The sequence below is a fragment of the Mustelus asterias genome, chromosome 3 (assembly GCF_964213995.1).
Source record: "Mustelus asterias chromosome 3, sMusAst1.hap1.1, whole genome shotgun sequence".
NCBI lineage: Eukaryota > Metazoa > Chordata > Chondrichthyes > Carcharhiniformes > Triakidae > Mustelus > Mustelus asterias.
The window spans coordinates 94,063,732-94,081,162 of record NC_135803.1 but is presented as its reverse complement, the minus strand read 5'-3'; the positions used below and the strand labels follow the sequence as shown (position 1 = coordinate 94,081,162).

At 45.1% G+C, this 17,431-nt stretch overlaps 1 protein-coding gene across 4 annotated transcripts in view; it reads right to left on the bottom strand.

Annotated features, from left to right (window-relative positions):
• dock3 (dedicator of cytokinesis 3) overlaps positions 1–17,431 on the bottom strand; it is a 1,050,162-nt gene that overhangs the window by 504,852 nt on the left and 527,879 nt on the right. For all 4 annotated transcript variants that reach the window (XM_078209344.1, XM_078209345.1, XM_078209346.1 and 1 more), the window contains exon 10: positions 16,029–16,110. In XM_078209344.1, coding sequence (XP_078065470.1) covers positions 16,029–16,110 — 82 coding nt within the window. The remainder of the gene's footprint in view (positions 1–16,028; positions 16,111–17,431) is intronic.

The window sequence follows — 17,431 nt, the reverse complement described above, 5'->3', positions numbered from 1 at the left end:
GAATGCTGCAATTAAGTTAATAGCCTATTCTATTAGTATATTAAAATTGGTATCAGCATTACAAGTCAGCATTTTAAACAGAATCAACATTTCACATTAAAAATCAACTTTTTTCCACTGAGATTAGTGTCAAGTAATCAGATCGGTAGAGATTTGGAATGAATTGGACATTACTTTCTCCATTTTTAGTTGTGATATACTTAACAACTCTACTCAGGTGTAATGTTATCACAGTATGGGCATAATTCTCCCAAATTGGATCCAATTGTTGACACCATCGGGAAACCTGGAGTGTTTCTCGCTGGCATTGCGAGCACTGAACAGGCCCCATTTAGCCTATTTAAATGTCCCGGCAACCCCCACATAAATCACGCTGATTTCACAACTACACCGACACCTGATTCTATGGAGTCAGAAATCAGCTCTTAGCCCTCTACACATGGGGGCAGCCTATAAGTCTCTTTGCAGCACCAACCAGGAATGTGTTTGCAAGAAGAGTTGCCCCAGGGTTCCTGGACGCAGATGTGGGCTGGATGCTGGATGCCATGGAGGAATGGAAGGCCACTTTTTTTTCCAAGGGTTGGCAGGAGACTGCCTGACAATGTGGTGTTGAAAGCTGAGGATGCGGTGGCAGAGGCAGTCAATCCCAGCAGCATGGCCAGGAGGACTGGACTTCAATGTCGCAAGATGTTCAATGATTTCTTCTGAACTGAAAGGCTGCGTACCCACCTGTCTGCCGCTGGCATCACTCCCATCCCTAACCTGTGGCATCTCACCCGAAGCCATTGCAAACCTCAAACAACCAAACTACCAGCATCTCCCTCAGTAACCCCACTAACCCCTGCCCTGCCGCAAGCAATCCCCATCACAAACCTTCATAAGCTAGGTGCAGTGCCTACACATGCCACCTGCTGTGAACCCCCCTTACTCGCCAGGCCACCATTTCAAAATGTCCTCTCTATGTACCCGTAGGACAAGTTAACCCACAACAGAAGGGAGTGTGGGAAGATGGGCGGGGACATGCCCAAGCTGCATGTCCTCCCCGACTTTGAGAGGGTGCTGGAAATCGCGGGGGAAGCCCTAGAGAGAGCTGTGGCAGAAAGCAAGGTTGGCGTACCCCAGAGGAAGTGAGAGTCCAATACATCTTTATCCAAATGACTTATGTCAAGTGAGTCTGTCACTTCTCATGCCCTTGATATTCCCAAATGCCGACCCCATGTCCTCTCTCTACGTGGATCTCCATTCGATGAGGCCGGGCCATCTGGGGTCGCAGCCCCCTGTGCAACACCTCAGAGATGGACAAGGGTTCACACTAGCACTATCCACCAGTGCAGAGACACTCACCTCAGTGGAATATGTTTGCAGACAGGCTTCTGGGCACTCTCTGGTGAGCACCACACAGCTGTTGTAGCACATCAGGTGGAGCAGGAACTTCCAAAGGAGCAGGCAGTCAGTGGTCTGCCAGCTCCCAGGAAACATCAGGGCCCAGTCATACGCGGACATGTCACAAGTGCAGGTTCACATTGCTGAGGCACTCCAGAGCTTGGCCCAGTCACACAGGACCATGGCTGAGCGCATTGACAGCATGGCTCACTCGCTAAGGGATATGTCCAAATCAAAGAGGACCATGGCTGATGGCTTCAAGAGCAGGCCCAGTCGCTGAGGGACTGGTTAGCATTGCTGCCTCACAGTGCCAGGGACCTGGGTTCAATTCCAGCCTATGGTGGCTGTCTGTGTGGAGTTTGCACATTCTCCCTGTGTCTGCATGGGTTTCCTCCGGGTGCTCCGGTTTCCTCCCACAGTCTGAAAGATGTGCTGGTTAGATGCATTGGCCATGCTAAATTCTCTCTCCGTGTACCCGAACAGGCACTAGAGTGTGGTGACCAGGGGATTTTCACAATAACTTCATTGCAGTATTAATGTAAGCCTACTTGTGACACTAATAAATAAACTAAACAAGGCCCAGTCACAGAGGACAATGGCTGATGGCATTGGTATCATGGTTCAGACAATGGTGGGTCTCCAGGACTGGCAGTGCCAGATGACATTGAGGTTTCTGGAGTTCACTCCAGCTGCCCCTCCATCCCACAGAGTAGCCCAGGAGCCACTGAGGACACCTGAGGGAGGAGGAAGCACTGGAGCCCATCCAAGGGCCTTCCATCAGGGAGACTCTGGCAGTCTTCAGCCCTTTTGAATCCCCCTTTCCTACCCAGCACATCTCATGGGTGACATGGCATCACCTGTGACACCCAAACATTGGCCAGGGCATTTCAGGTCCAGGCCCTCCAGAGAATGCCCAACAAGGGCATCACAGGCTACAAGGCATGGAAAGCAGCAGGTTGCCTTCACTTCCAATGTGCAATCTGGGGGAACACCTAGAAGGTGTGGGAGGCCACAGAAGATTCGGAAGATGCAGGACCACTGAGTTGGCACAGGTGCAGTCACATAAGAAGGGGGCAAAAACTGTAAAGTTTCACAATTAAACCACTTTTCACACCCAGACCGACTTGACTCTCACTCCCACTGGTTTCCCTCAGCTGTCTCACACGGAAGTGGGAAGTCATGAGTGCACCAGTCTGAAACATCTGGTATCACTCTGCATCAGTCTATGAGGCCGAACCTTGCTCCCTCTTCCCTTCCACCAGCGCAGAAGAAAGTTCCCCCATCACACACTCAGGAATGAGCAGGAAGGCTCATTCTTGACCCTCCTCCTCCTCCTCCAAAGAGGCCGACTGTTCCTCCTCCTTTTCCTCCACTATGTCACTCCGCTGCTGTGCCAAGTTGTGGAGAACACAGCATGTGACCACTATCCATGTGAACCTCTGGGGGCTTTACTGTAGAGAAGCACCAGAGCGGTCCAGAAACCGCTGCATCTTAAACTGCATCTTCAGAAAACCTATGCATACTCGATTATTTTACTGTTTGCATAAGGGCCTTGTTGTAGTGGGTCACTGTCTCAGCCTCGGGCCTCCTCATAGACGTCATTAAACCATGATCTTTGCAGTTAACCCTTGTCCCTCACTAGCCGACCCTTCATCTGAGGATGACCCTCAAAGACGTCAGGTACCTCTGAGTGTCCCGGGGATGTAAGCATCATGCATGCTCCCAGGGTAGCATGTCAGTGCATGATGTTCACCCACCAGCTGGATGTTAAAGGAGTGGAACCCCTTCCTGCTTAAGAAGGGCACCACCTGTCAAGACAGTGCTCTCAGGACTACATGGGTGTCATTGATTGCCCCCTGGACGTAGAGCATACTGGCGACGGCAGAACATCCTGCTGTCCAGGCATTCCGGTGAGTTTGATCCAGCTAAAATGTGATGTCATCTGATGCCCAGGCATACAGGATATCTGTCACCTCGCGGAATCACCTGTGCGCTGATGGTTGTGAAATCCTGCACTGGTCCCCACTCGAGCCTTGGAAGGACTCTTTGACAAGGAAGTTTAGGGCAGCCGTTGCTTTCACGGCTACCGGAAGCAGGTTTCCTTCTCCTCCTCTTGGAGCTTGGAGCCAGGTGTGTGACAACCTGGCACAGGTTCCACATTATGTCTCTGTGAAAGTGCAGACTTTGGCAACATATGTTTCCTGACAGCTTGTGAAAAGACCAGCGCCTCCTGTAGACATGTGGCTTACAGTATTGTTGCCTTCTGACCCCTTCGTCGGCCTGATGGACAGCCGGCACTAGAGCCTCTGCTAATGTCCCAGTCCCAGCTCGCATGGTGCTGGGTTAAGCTGGGCTGGCCCTGGTACTCTCGCCACCGCCTATCTGCCTCGGCAGCAGTCAGCAGGAATGATGCTAACTGGCCTGGCTGTAGACTTATATTCAACTTCAATCAGTAAGATGGTGGAAGGGAGAGAGAGAGAGAGGCTGTCAGCAAGGTCATCTATCCGTTACCCCTCAAGTCCTCCCTAATCCCATCGTGATCCAGCATATGAAGGATGACCATCTCTCAACATTTCCGCTGCCCAGCGCAGTCTTGAGGAACTTCTGCCCACACCAGTTAGTTTGTACGGGCATGGACACGGCCCCTCATATTCAAACCATGGCCTTCAGTCTGGCTGATTCCTCCCTTCACTTCACCAGTTATGCAGCATATAATGTTCTGATACAAGTGGACACCCCTTGGTGGGTGGCCCCATGGCTGCAAGCCCATGGTTCTGCTTGTGACTGCCTCTTCTCCTGAGCCAGACTTATATTTAGTGCCTGAAGAACTAGCTGATGATGATGACCAGTTGAGAGGAGACTCAGGGCTATCAGGAATGTGAGAGGGCACAGGTGCTTGCAGAGGCAAAGATGAGTGCAAGTTGTATGATCTGGAGTGACCATCACATCACCTTCTTCCTGGGCAGTTGCCACACTCCAAACAGCCACAGCTGGCATTTTCAAATCGAGTGACAGACCACAATTTGACCCCCAATTCCCTCACCAACCCTGGCTCTTTGCAGGACAGATAATTGACACTATAGCCCCTCAATGATGGACCCTGTGCCTTCTATGTGAGCTGGGGCAGCTGATTGTGTGGTGCAGATGTTAATTCTGTGCAAGCATGTGGCTCCTTCTGAAGAAGCTGCACTGGTGCCACAGATTAAAGATTACTGTTACTCAGAGATGTGTGCCTTTGCTGAAAACTTTGCAGTACAGAGTGATGCAGCCAGTGTTTAAAATGAGAGTTCTGTCATAAAGCTGTTGTGATCTCTAGGAAGGGTCCGAGAATATAAATGTGATCCAGTGTGAAAAAGATGAGGAAAGAGTAACCAACTTGCAGGGCACAACAAGAGTGCATAAGCTGTCATGCAGCATTGACTGATCATACAATGAAGGGCAGGATTTTCACGCCACGCTCGCCCCAAAAATCGGAAAATCCTACCCGATGGACCTTTGCATGAGCGGGGATGGGAAAATTCCACTACGATGGGTGGGGCTGGGAAAATTGCCCCCAAAGTCTTTGATGTGACATGAGCTGTTTCCAACACTGCTTTCAGCTGATACTGGTGCACCTGATCCTTGTGTGCAGTAATGTCGGTTATCTGCTGTGGGGCTGTCAATGAAGGGAGATCAAAGAGGTGTGCTCAGCGAAACCTGAAAGGAAGAGAGCCGCAGTGAAAGTGACATACCCTGTGAGGGAAAGGAGTTCAGAGAGGAGTAGCAACAGCTGTGGCTCGTGAAATGAACCAAGGGCAAAGCCACATTGCCAATGGATTGTGTAGGAAACATACTTGATTGAGTGCATTGCTTGTGCTTAATTGCAACATGAAGTAGTTCAGCCAAGGCACCCCCGTCCTGGCCGGATTAGCACAAACCCCCCCTACCCCAGATGATTAGCACAATCCCCCTGTATACTTTGAATAAAGTTCAGAAGGGCACTTACCACCTTGCTCCCCCTCGGAGTCCATGGTGTTAGGTCCACAATTTTTAGAACCTGCATCAAATCACGCCCGCATGACTTCCAGCTTTGGAGGTGGATGCATCACGGAAGGGCAAATTGGCTTTCCAGCCCGGTACACACATGCATATGAAGGGTTTTGCATATTCATCAGGTTCCTGCTCTGGCAGAAACCTGATTGGAACTGGCAGGGCAGTCTGGAGGCATTGCAACAGGTTTGCCACCCGACAGGAATCCTGTTTTAAGCCTGACACCCAATTCAAATGGGCTGTCGGGATTCCCACAGGGGCTAGCAACCCGGTGAATCCCGGCCTACATCACCACAAACATCACTTCCTATAACATTGTCTATGCCAAAATTGATAATTTATCAAGCCCCTATGTACACATATATTCTTGCATTCTGTATGTAAACATTTTATAATGGGAAAATAAATTGGATGTCAAATTTTCACTCGCCTGCTTTGCTGCTGAACTCTTTGAAACACTTAAAATGCTTTTTCGAAAAATGAATTTGGGTACAACTTTTTATCCTATCTGAAATTTCTAATGAGGAAAATAAGTCTTAAAAATGTATTACATATTTCAATATAACATGATTAAGTGCATTAATTGAATATATTTGTGAGTTTAATATCATTCAAATTTTTACTTGAAAGCCTCAATCTTCAAATACCTTATTTGCCCAAATGATAACCATTGGTCAAGGGTGCAAGAAAATCGTAAATTGAAATGAAGAGAATTTCTTTATCCTTTATCATTTAAGCACAGCATACTGTGCATTGTGCATGTTTTCTTTAACCAAATAAATTAAATCAAAAAACACTGGAAAAAGTTAAAAATGCAGTTCCTTAAAGGGATACTGCATCAACAAAAAACAAAGACCAGGATTCTCCCAAAAACATTCTAAGTGTCAAACTTGTGTAAAAACTGGAGTAAATTTTCAAAATGAATCTCCCACATTCTGAGCACTGCAGAGTGCCCTGGTGTGAATCACTCTGAAAGGTGGTGGGTGGGGCCTATTCCCGCTGAAGAGGCTGAAATCAGCGCGCTGAGTGAGCCACTGTACATGCACCGATCTCTGGGAGATCGCTAAACAAATTCTTCCAGCATTGACATCGCTGGCCTCTCACTCCCCCACGGACATTGCAGGCCTCATCGCTGGCCTCTCGCCACTGCACTACCCCCCCCCCCCCCCCCCCCACGCAGACGCAGACACACACACAAACATTTCCGGCCTCTCACCACCCCCCCCTCTCCCCCCACAGGAACATTGCCGGCCTCACACCACAACCCCTAACAAGAACATTGCTGGCCTCATCACTGGCCTCCCCATCCCCCACTGACCCACTGGAGAAAGTGCTAGAGAAACTAAAAGGTCTGAAAATTGATAAATCTCCGGGCCCAGATGGGCTACATCCTAGAGTTCTAAAGGAGATAGCTGAAGAAATAGTGGAGGCGTTAGTTATGATCTTTCAAAAGTCACTGGAGTCAGGGAAAGTCCCAGAGGATTGGAAAGTCGCTGTTGTAACCCCACTGTTCAAGAAGGGAACAAGAAAAAAGATGGAAAATTATAGGCCAATTAGCCTAACCTCAGTTGTTGGCAAAATTCTAGAATCCATCGTTAAGGATGAGATTTCTAAATTCTTGGAAGTGCAGGGTCGGATTAAGACAAGTCAGCATGGATTTAGTAAGGGGAGGTCGTGCCTGACAAACCTGTTAGAGTTCTTTGAAGAGATAACAAATAGGTTAGACCAAGGAGAGCCAATGGATGTTATCTATCTTGACTTCCAAAAGGCCTTTGACAAGGTGCCTCATGGGAGACTGCTGAGTAAAATAAGGGCCCATGGTATTCGAGGCAAGGTACTAACATGGATTGACGATTGGCTGTCAGACAGAAGGCAGAGAGTTGGGATAAAAGGTTCTTTCTCAGAATGGCAACCGGTGACAAGTGGTGTCCCGCAGGGTTCAGTGTTGGGGCCACAGCTGTTCTCTTTATATATTAACGATCTAGATGACAGGACTGGGAGCATTCTGGCCAAGTTTGCCGATGATACAAAGATAGGTGGAGGGGCAGGTAGTATTGAGGAGGTGGGGAGGCTGCAGAAAGATTTAGACAGTTTAGGAGAGTGGTCCAAGAAGTGGCTGATGAAATTCAACGTGGGCAAGTGCGAGGTCGTACACTTTGGAAAAAAGAATAGAGGCATGGACTATTTTCTAAACGGTGACAAAATTCATAATGCTAAAGTGCAAAGGGACTTGGGAGTCCTAGTCCAGGATTCTCTAAAGGTAAACTTGCAGGTTGAGTCCGTAATTAAGAAAGCAAATGTAATGTTGTCATTTATCTCAAGAGGCTTGGAATACAAAAGCAGGGATGTACTTCTGAGGCTTTATAAAGCACTGGTTAGGCCCCATTTGGAGTACTGTGAGCAATTTTGGGCCCCACACCTCAGGAAGGACATACTGGCACTGGAGCGGGTCCAGCGGAGATTCACACGGATGATCCCAGGAATGGTAGGCCTGACATACGATGAACGTCTGAGGATCGTGGGATTATATTCATTGGAGTTTAGGAGGTTGAGGGGAGATCTGATAGAAACTTACAAGATAATGAACGGCTTAGATAGGATGGACGTAGGGAAGTTGTTTCCATTAACAGGGGAGACTAGGACGCGGGGGCACAGCCTTAGAATAAAAGGGAGTCACTTTAGAACAGAGATGAGGAGAAATTTCTTCAGCCAGAGAGTGGTGGGTCTGTGGAATTCATTGCCACAGAGGGCTGTGGAGGCCGAGACGTTGAGCGTCTTCAAGACAGAAATTGATAAATTCTTGATTTCTCGAGGAATTAAGGGCTATGGGGAGAGAGCGGGTAAATGGAGTTGAAATCAACCATGATTGAATGGTGGAGTGGACTCGATGGGCCGAATGGCCTTACTTCCGCTCCTATGTCTTATGGTCTTATGACCCAGACATCTCAGGCCTCCCATCCTCCAGACATCGCTGGCCTCCCCAACCCCCGACCCAGACATCGAGGCTTCCCCATCCCCCACTGACCTAGACATCACTGATCACCCCATCCCCTCTCCCCATCCATCCACAGACTGTTGTCCCGTCCCCCCCACACCCCCCTCATCTCTCCCCTCATTCGTCTGAACTCCAGTGAAAACAATCTTAACCTAGTCAATTTTCTCCTCATGCATCAGCCTTCCATCCCCATAATCAGCCTAGTAAACCTTCACTGCACTCCTTCGAGAGCAAGAACATCCTTCCTCAGAAAAGGAGACCAAAATTGCACACAATATTCCAGGTGTGGCCTCATCAAGGCCTTATACAATTGCAACAACACATCCCTGCTCCTGTACTCGAAATCTCTCGCTATGAACGCCAACATTCCCCTTTGCCTTCTTTACCACCTGCTGCACCTGTATGCTTACCTTCAGTGACTTGTGCGCAAGGACACCCAGGTCTCGCTACACAGTCCCCTCTCCCAATTTACAGCCATTCTGGTAGTAATCTGCCTTCTCATTTTGCTTCAAAAGTGAATAACCTCACATTTTTCCAAATTATACTGCATCTGCCATTGATCTGCCCACTCACCCAACCTGTCCAGATCAGGCTGAAGGATCTCTGCATCCTCGTCACAGTTCACCCTCCCACCGAACTTGGTATCATCTGCAAACTTTGAGATGTTACATTTTTTTCTCTCATCCAAATCATTATCATATATTGTGAATAGCTGGAGTCCCAACACCGATCCCTGTGCACCCCACTAATTACTGCCTGCCAATTTGAAAAGGACTCATTAATTCCTACTCTTTGTTTCCTCTCTGCTAACCAGTTTTCTAGCTGTCTCAATACACTTCCCTCAATCCCATGCGCTTTAATCTTGCACGATAACCTCTTATGGGACTTTGTCAAACTCTTTCTGAAAGTCCAAATATACCACACCAACTGGCTCCCCCATGTCAACTTTACATTCAACTCCCGACTTTTAGAGCAGTTGTAAACCCCGCCTGCGTGACATCATGCCAGAGAGGTGGGAGGCACTAGCAGGAGAGGGGGGGGAGAATTCAATTGCGGTTCCGCTAATGATATGTAAAGGTATGGTAACACATATAAATCACCACCATCCTGATTTTCAGTGTGAATCCATTAGCGCTGAAAAGCTTAGGCTGGGAGACGCGCGGAGGCCCGGTCGCCCAACAGGAAGCCCACGAAATGGCTGCTGCTGATTCTTCCCATCCCACTGCGCTACTCGAATCTGGAAGAATCGCCCCCCAAAATGTGATTAAAATGATCGATTCTCCATGGTTCCAAATGGGCACAGAAGGTTTGATGGTGCAGACACCATGTGCCCCTTGGAAGGGGGAAATCCTAATAGGTTAGTAAAGAGTTTTAGACGATTAGACATTAAAACACTGACAGAACTATCTGCATTAAGTTAAATGACTTTAAAACAGACTTATAAGCTAACATTATGGTAAAGGGCATTAGGACAAAGCCATATTCTAAGGGAATATTGAAGCCTTGGAAATATGGCTGTATTTAATCAGCAGAATTTCTAATGGTAAGAATATTTAGAACACTTAATCAAACTTTATGAATCGGGCTTATTCACTGTCCAGTTACGATGGATGCATGCCCAGATATGGAGTCATGTGTTAATCTGGTTTGGCAGTGACCCGTAGGGAAATTTATGGGAATATACACTTTGAACTTTGTGGCTAGCGTCTAATGTTACTAAGCAACACAGGAAGTGGGGTTAGCCAAGACAGGAGTTAGCTTCCGGATTCTAAGGCCGAATGAAATTCCATTATGCCAGAGGGTAAGATGCAATTGGCTAAAGTATATGACAGGTATTATTGTTGATTTATGTATATTGAAGATGATTGATTTAAAACTAATGAAAGGCGGGAGTAATTGAAAATAAAATCTGTAATTGATCTGTTTTGAATTATATACATTAGAATTCATTGGAGAGGTCAAGTTGCTCTATCTCGGGAGTTGCCTCGACCTTTTGATGATTTCTCTTAGCGGCCACTGAACAAAATAGGACTTGAGTGTTTGTCAATGTCCTGTCCTTTAACATCAGCATCCTTCTGCTCAAGAAGATGCCCTCCGGAAAGAGCGATACTGTGAAGAGTCCGACACTTGCTCGGGCAGATACCAAAGGGTGCCCCCAGATCGGCTGAGCTATCTGACAATTATCTTCAGCAGCCCAATAGTCCACTCCACCACTGCCCTTGTGGATACATGGCAGTGATTTTATCTTTCCTCAGTGTCTGTCCTCAGGCACCTGACAGGTGTCATAAGCGGGAAACCCTTGTCGCTATTAAACCACCTGTCCAGGTGATCTGGAGCATCGATGAGCCTTGGCAACTGCAAATGGTGAAGAATGTATGCATCGTCTGAGCTGCCCAGGTACCTTGCGCACACTTGCAGAAGCTGGGTCTCGTGGTCACATACAATCTAATGTTCATCAAATGAAAACCCTTCCTGTTCACAAAGCCACCTGACTGGCCAGCTGGCACCTTGGTGGCCACAAGGATACAATGATGGCACCCTGGATCTGGGGAAGCCCAGCAATGATTGCAAAACCTCTTGTCCGCTCAGCCTGGCTGGCCTAGTTTGTCCCGAAATTAATATATTTTCTCACATGCTCGAACAGGGAATCAGTCACCAGCTTGACACAGTTGTGTGCAGCTGACTGACAGACTCCACACAAATCATCTACAGCACCCTGGAACAATCCAGAGGATAGCAGTTTAGTGCCACAGTGCCCTTCAGTGCCATGGGCATTGGGTGTCCACCCAGACAATTGGAGGCTATCTCCGGCCCAATTATCTGGCAGATGCTTGTCACAGCTTCCCTTGAAAGTCGGAGCCTCTTGTGAAACTGGAGCTCTGTCATGTCAAGGTAGTTTGATTGCTGCCTGTACACTCTGGCAGCAAGGTAGTGGCGTCTTCTGCAGGGGTGGTCTCCTTGCCCTCTCTGCTGGCCCTGATCACCCTGTGCCTGCACATCTTCCCAAAGGGGATGCCTGCAACCATCAGGCCTCCTCACTCTTTGTTCTCTCTCCCTCTCAGAGGAAGTGCTCCTTGCCAAGCGTATAATACCCATCTGCAGGTTGGAAAATGGGGCTCACCCGAAGCAAAGGGTTCATAGAGGGACCAAAACCTCTGGTGGCAGAGATGTTCTGTAAGTTCCACACTGTGATGAACCCAACATAGAAAACACTCTAACAACACTCCAAAACACCACTTCACCTCACTCCTAGAAATGCCTAACTCCTCAGCCAGCGTTTGCAGCAGGCTCCTTTTATCCTGCCCTTGCATGAAAAAAGATCAAATGTGGTTGGTCCAGGTGTTATTCCCCTTAACTATCTCCATTATTGTCAGCAGACATCTCTGCTGATCTTCACCTACGCCCACTGACTGACATATCATGTGAGTACACAATGATGTTGGGATTGGCTCCCGACATCATCACACGCATACCCAGCCAATCAATGTAAGATTCTACCCCATATGTCAACTTTGTCGTAAAATATCTGTCTCTAGAATTGGTTTACAAAGCCAAACTAAATGCTAATCAAAGACTGGCTAATCTTAGAACTGCTGAGAAACAATGGCTGGAATTCTCTGGTCTTGCGTGCCCACAAACGCTGCCAGCAAGAACAGAGAACTTGGCACTCAGCCGAATGTCCGTTCACAGCAGCAGGACTGGATAATCCCAGCCGCGGGCGAAGTCAGAGAATTCCGGCCAATATTTCTGGATTACCAAGAGTTCACAAGAAATTAGGAAATTGACTGGACAGTGTTCTTTAATTTCAGATGCTAACGATTCTTAATTGTTAGACAACAACTGATAAACAACTTTTGTTTTCCTGCTGCTTCCCTGACTGCTAAAAATACTGCTTGCAGTTATGTTCTTCAACCATAAAGCTACATTTTATTTTTTTTCTCCTTTTTATATGTAAAAATTAATTCTAGTCCGCGAGAGGAAAGGACTACCAAAATACATCAGTTCAAGCAACTAGACAAGGTGAACAGCGCAAAGACCATCTCCAAAAACTCTCCTCTATTAAAAAAAGAGAAATCAGGGCCTAGCTCTAAAGGGCAAAAGTACAATCAGGCAAATTTCCATAAACCACAAGAAAGTATTATTCTTAGAGTCTCTTTGCAAGTGGAGCTAAACAGCTAACTATATGAGGCTAGCCACCGTTATGAGACATTTTGTGAATATGTTGGATGGAATTTTCCAATGCTTTTTCAAAGTGTTGGTTTCAACACGAAAACCGAAGAGACTCCTGCCAGTGCTAACGGTGAGAAAAATTGCCAAATCTTCAGCTACTTTGAAAAAAATTGCACAAATGAATGTTTGTGGGAATGATTTTTGGATGAAGTGGGAATTTGATAGCAATTGTACAAAAGAAATGCTGACAGGCAAAAAGTGGCTTGCTAGCTCCCACAAATCTCTGGGTAACAAAGCGAACACTACTTATGCCAATGATTAAGTTGATGTTGCCCTATTCCCATTAATATTTGCCTTTTTTGTTTACAGTTTCAGGAATTGCAAGACGGACAATAATTGGTACTAACTTGTTGAAAAAATGATGTTAAGATAAGCCCAGCTATGATAAGTCAGTTAGTTTAACCTCAGTGACCATAAGGCCATAAGACACAGGGGCAGATTTAGGCCACTCGGCCCATCAAGTCTGCTCCACCATTCAATCATGGCTGATTTTTTTCTCATCCCCATTCTCCTACCTTTTCCCCATAACCCTTATTAATCAAGAACCTATCTATCTCGGTCTTAAAGACACTCAATGACCTGGCCTCCACAGCCTTTTGCGGCAAAGCGTTCCACAGATTCACCACTCTTTGGCTGAAGAAATTCCTCCTCATTTCTGTTTTAAAGGATCGTTCCTTTAGCCTGAGGTTCTGCCCTCTGGTTCTAGTTTTTCCTATGAGTGGAAACATCCTCTCCACGTCCACTTGATCCAAGCCTCGCAGTATCCTGTAAGTTTCAATAAGATCCCCCCTTATCCTTCTAAACTCCAACGAGTACAGACCCAGAATCCTCAACCAGTAGTGGGGAAACTTTTAGAAACAATAATTTGGGACAAAATTGATACTAGGGCAAATGCGGATTTATTAAGGAAAGCCAACATGGATATATTGAGAGCAAATCATGTTTCATTAATGTGCTGAAATGTTTTGATGCGGTAACAGAATGAGACAATGTTGCTAATATGTTGTATATATGGATTTCCGAAAGGCATTCAATAAAGTGCCACACAGCAGACTTGTGAGCAAAGTTATAATTTGTGGAATAAAAGGGATAGTTGTAACATAGATACAACATTGGTTGTGTGGCAGGAAACAGAGGCTAGTGGTTAATGGATGTTTTTCACATTGGAAGAAGGTTTGCAGTGGAGTTCTCCACGGGTTGGTATTGGAATGCTTAGTCTTTCTGATATATATTAATAACCTACACCATGGTGTAAAGAGCACAATTTCAAAATTTGGGGATGATTCAAAACTTGGAAGCATTGTGAACAGTGAAGAGGATAGTGTAGAATTGTTGCCCAACCTAAACTGCCTTTCAGATGGTGGTGGTGAGCCACCTTCTTGAACCATTATAATCCATCTGGTGTAGGTACACACAGTGCTATTCGGAAGGAGTTCCAGGATTTTGATCCTGGAATAGTGAAATAATGGTGATATACTTCCAAGTCAGGGTAGTGTGTGGCTGAGAGGGAAACTTACAGGTGATGATGTTCCCATGCATTTGCTGCCTTTGTCCGTCTAAGCAGTAGAGGTTGCAGGTTTGGAAGGTGCTGTGTAAGTATGCTTGGTGAGTTTCTGCAGTGAATATCGTAGGTGGTACACACTGCTGTTACTGTACATCAGAGGTGGGGGAATGAATGTTTAAAGTGGTGGATGGGGTGCAGATCAAGGGAGCTGCTTTGTCCTGAATGGTGTTGAGCTTTTAGACTGTAGCTAAGCCGCACTCATTTAGACAAATGGAGAGAACCGCATCACATTCTTGAGTTGTATTTTATAAATGATGGTCAGACTTTAGAGAGATGGGAATGAGTTACTTGTCTTAGAATTCCCAGTCTCTGACCTGCTCTTGTAGCCACAGTATTTATATGGTTGGTCCAGTTCAGTTCCTGCTCAGTCGTAATCCCCAGGTTGTTGCTCATGGGAATTCAGTGATGATGATGACAGTGAAAGGGGAAATGGTTAGGTTCTCCCTTGTTGGAGATAGTCACTGTCTAACACATATATAGTATAGATGTTACCACCCTCTTTTCAGTCCAAGCCTGAATGCTGTCCAGGTCTTGCTACATATGGACATGAATTAATTTAAAAAATAGATTTATTTTGCTTTTTGCGGAAAGCGCTGTCTATTCAGTGGTTTGTTGTGTATTTTATATTTCTCACAGCGATGCAGAGACATTGGTATGTGTGCAACAGTTTTTATTTATAAGAGTTTTTAATTATCTCTGCAATCATGAAATGTCTGCACTTATGCTTACAGCTCAGCTTCCAGCAGCTGTTTACTCAAGTTCTGAGTCTACGTCCAGGTTCAATCAATTAAGCAATGTCACAGCCCTGGCTTGGGGGATAACGTAGGCCCAAAGGTGGGCTAAAAAATATACATATTGATGATGGAAAAACACACAATGACACCTTTGTGCAAAGGTGCTTATACTCCAAATTCTCAGTACATATAAAAAGATTATTTAAAATATACCAAATATAAAGATATTCTGATGGCCCAAAATAATGAACAATTAATCAAACACAAACCAAGCACTTTACCAGTATGGTTTTACAGCTATGAGCTACTGTCTCAGTTTCAACTGTCAAAATGGAATCCCCCTCCCAACTGTCAAAAACAGACTCCCCTTTCACACATGGACTATTCCAAGTAAGGAGATCTGAGCACGTGCAACTTTTGGACAGGCATCATAATGAACAAGAAAAACAAGCAAAGTAAAATAAACAATGTCAAATGTCAAGTAAACGAGTTGTATTGAGGTTATTAACAGCACGTCAGAAGACCAGTGACGGGGCTCTCCATCACAGGCAGTGAGCATAGATCAGTTGCCAGACTAAAATAATCAAACACAGAACAATTGAACAACTAAACACTACAGACAGGATATACCTGGGCAATGTTCCACATTGATGCCAGTGTTATGGTTAGGCGATGGGCATTCTTATAAGAATGCCCATCGCCTAACCTTGCAACATACCTAGTAGGAATAATGACTGCAAGAAGGATGAAAAAGAGAAAAGCTTTTTTTTGTTTCGTGACTGATCTGTGTATTACTATGAACACACTTCATATTGTTTAATTTCTGTTTTCTTCTTTTTCATTGACATTCTCACATTCCAAAGAGGAGAGAGGACACTGGGGGGGGGGAAAGCAGCTCCTTTTGCCCTGGAATTAAAACCTGAATGCTGTGCAATAGCTGATCCTCTATAACATTATGTAGGCTTCATCAAAATTCTTTCACAACAACTACCTTCAAGCACAGAGAGAAAATGTAATTTAGTTTCAAACTTAAAGCATTCAACTTTCTTTTAGAATAAAGCAGTGAACACAGTAGAGAGGGACTCCATGTTACCGTAAATAGTGCACACAACCGTTCTATTTTCTCAGGATTTCTCGGCATTCCATTTCTGTTCAGCCTCACCATAAACCTCTCACTGTGGAAGAAAAGAAAATGCAATTAAATATTTAGGAAATGCATCATTGGTCAGAATCTGGATATTACTTAGCAAGTTTGCAAGCGGTCCAGTTCTACACTAAGATTGTAGCAAGGCTACTTCCACTTGAACTGTGAGAAACACTGAACTATACAATTAAAGATTTTGTTCATACACTTGCATTGCCTGTGCAGAGAACATTTTGAGCCTCTTGTTTTTTCCAGTGTGAATAGCTTGAAATCGGTGTTGTTAATTATATATTGATTGTTTAAATATAGTGAGGGGGTGCTAAGAACGTGCTACCTCTGAGCACCAAGGACCCGGGTTCCATTCCAGCTTGGGTCTGTGCAGAATCTGCATATTCTCCCCATATCTGCGTGGGTTCCTTCCCAGTGCTCCAGTTTCCTCCCACAGTCCGAAAGATATGCTGGTTAGGTGCACTGGCCATGCTAAATTCTCCCTCAGTGTATACAAACAGGCACCGGAGTGTGGGGACTAGTGGATTTTCACAGTAACTTAGTTGCAGTGTTAATGCAAGCCTATTTGTGACACTAATAAATAAACTTAAGTAACTGAGCATCCACTTGAGCTGTCTGTGAATAATCACAGACTAAAATTGTGATTGTTGATTTAAGAAGTACATTCTTGTAATGTATAATTCCATAAATTGATACAGAAATGTGTATAGATTGACTCCAGCTCTAAAAAAAAACTAGTTGGTGAAGAATAGAGTAGAACAGATGTAACCTGTGCTAAAGATTGCAGAATTTAAAATGTATATTGAATTCAGCATGATACAATTTTCTGCGATCTTTTGCAGCTATAAACATCGTCATGCTCAAAGCTGCCTTAAAAACACGTTATGCTCCTGGATTAAGTAATCATTTCTGATTCTTGCACTCATTTGGAAGCCTTTGTGAAAGCTCCAAAATTATGCTGGTTTGTTTGGGAAAAATGACAACTAATATGCAGATTTTAAAAGAATTTGAATTTTTTTAATGTACTAGGACATTTTCAATTTAACAACATGTATTTATTCTGTGTCCGTAATGTGATAAAACACCCCAAGGTGAAACAATACTTTTCACTGTATGTTAATACATGTGACAATAATAAATCAAATCAAATTCAAGGTGTTTCACACGAGCATTATGAAATACAAATCTGACACGGAGCGTCACAAGGAGGTATTAGGGTAGTGGACAAAAAGCTAACGGAAAGAGATTGACTTTAAACAATTCCGTATATTTTTAAAAGTCATTTTTAAATTCAGGTTACACATTATTGATTAAAATGCCTATGTTTTTGATAAATCCATTTC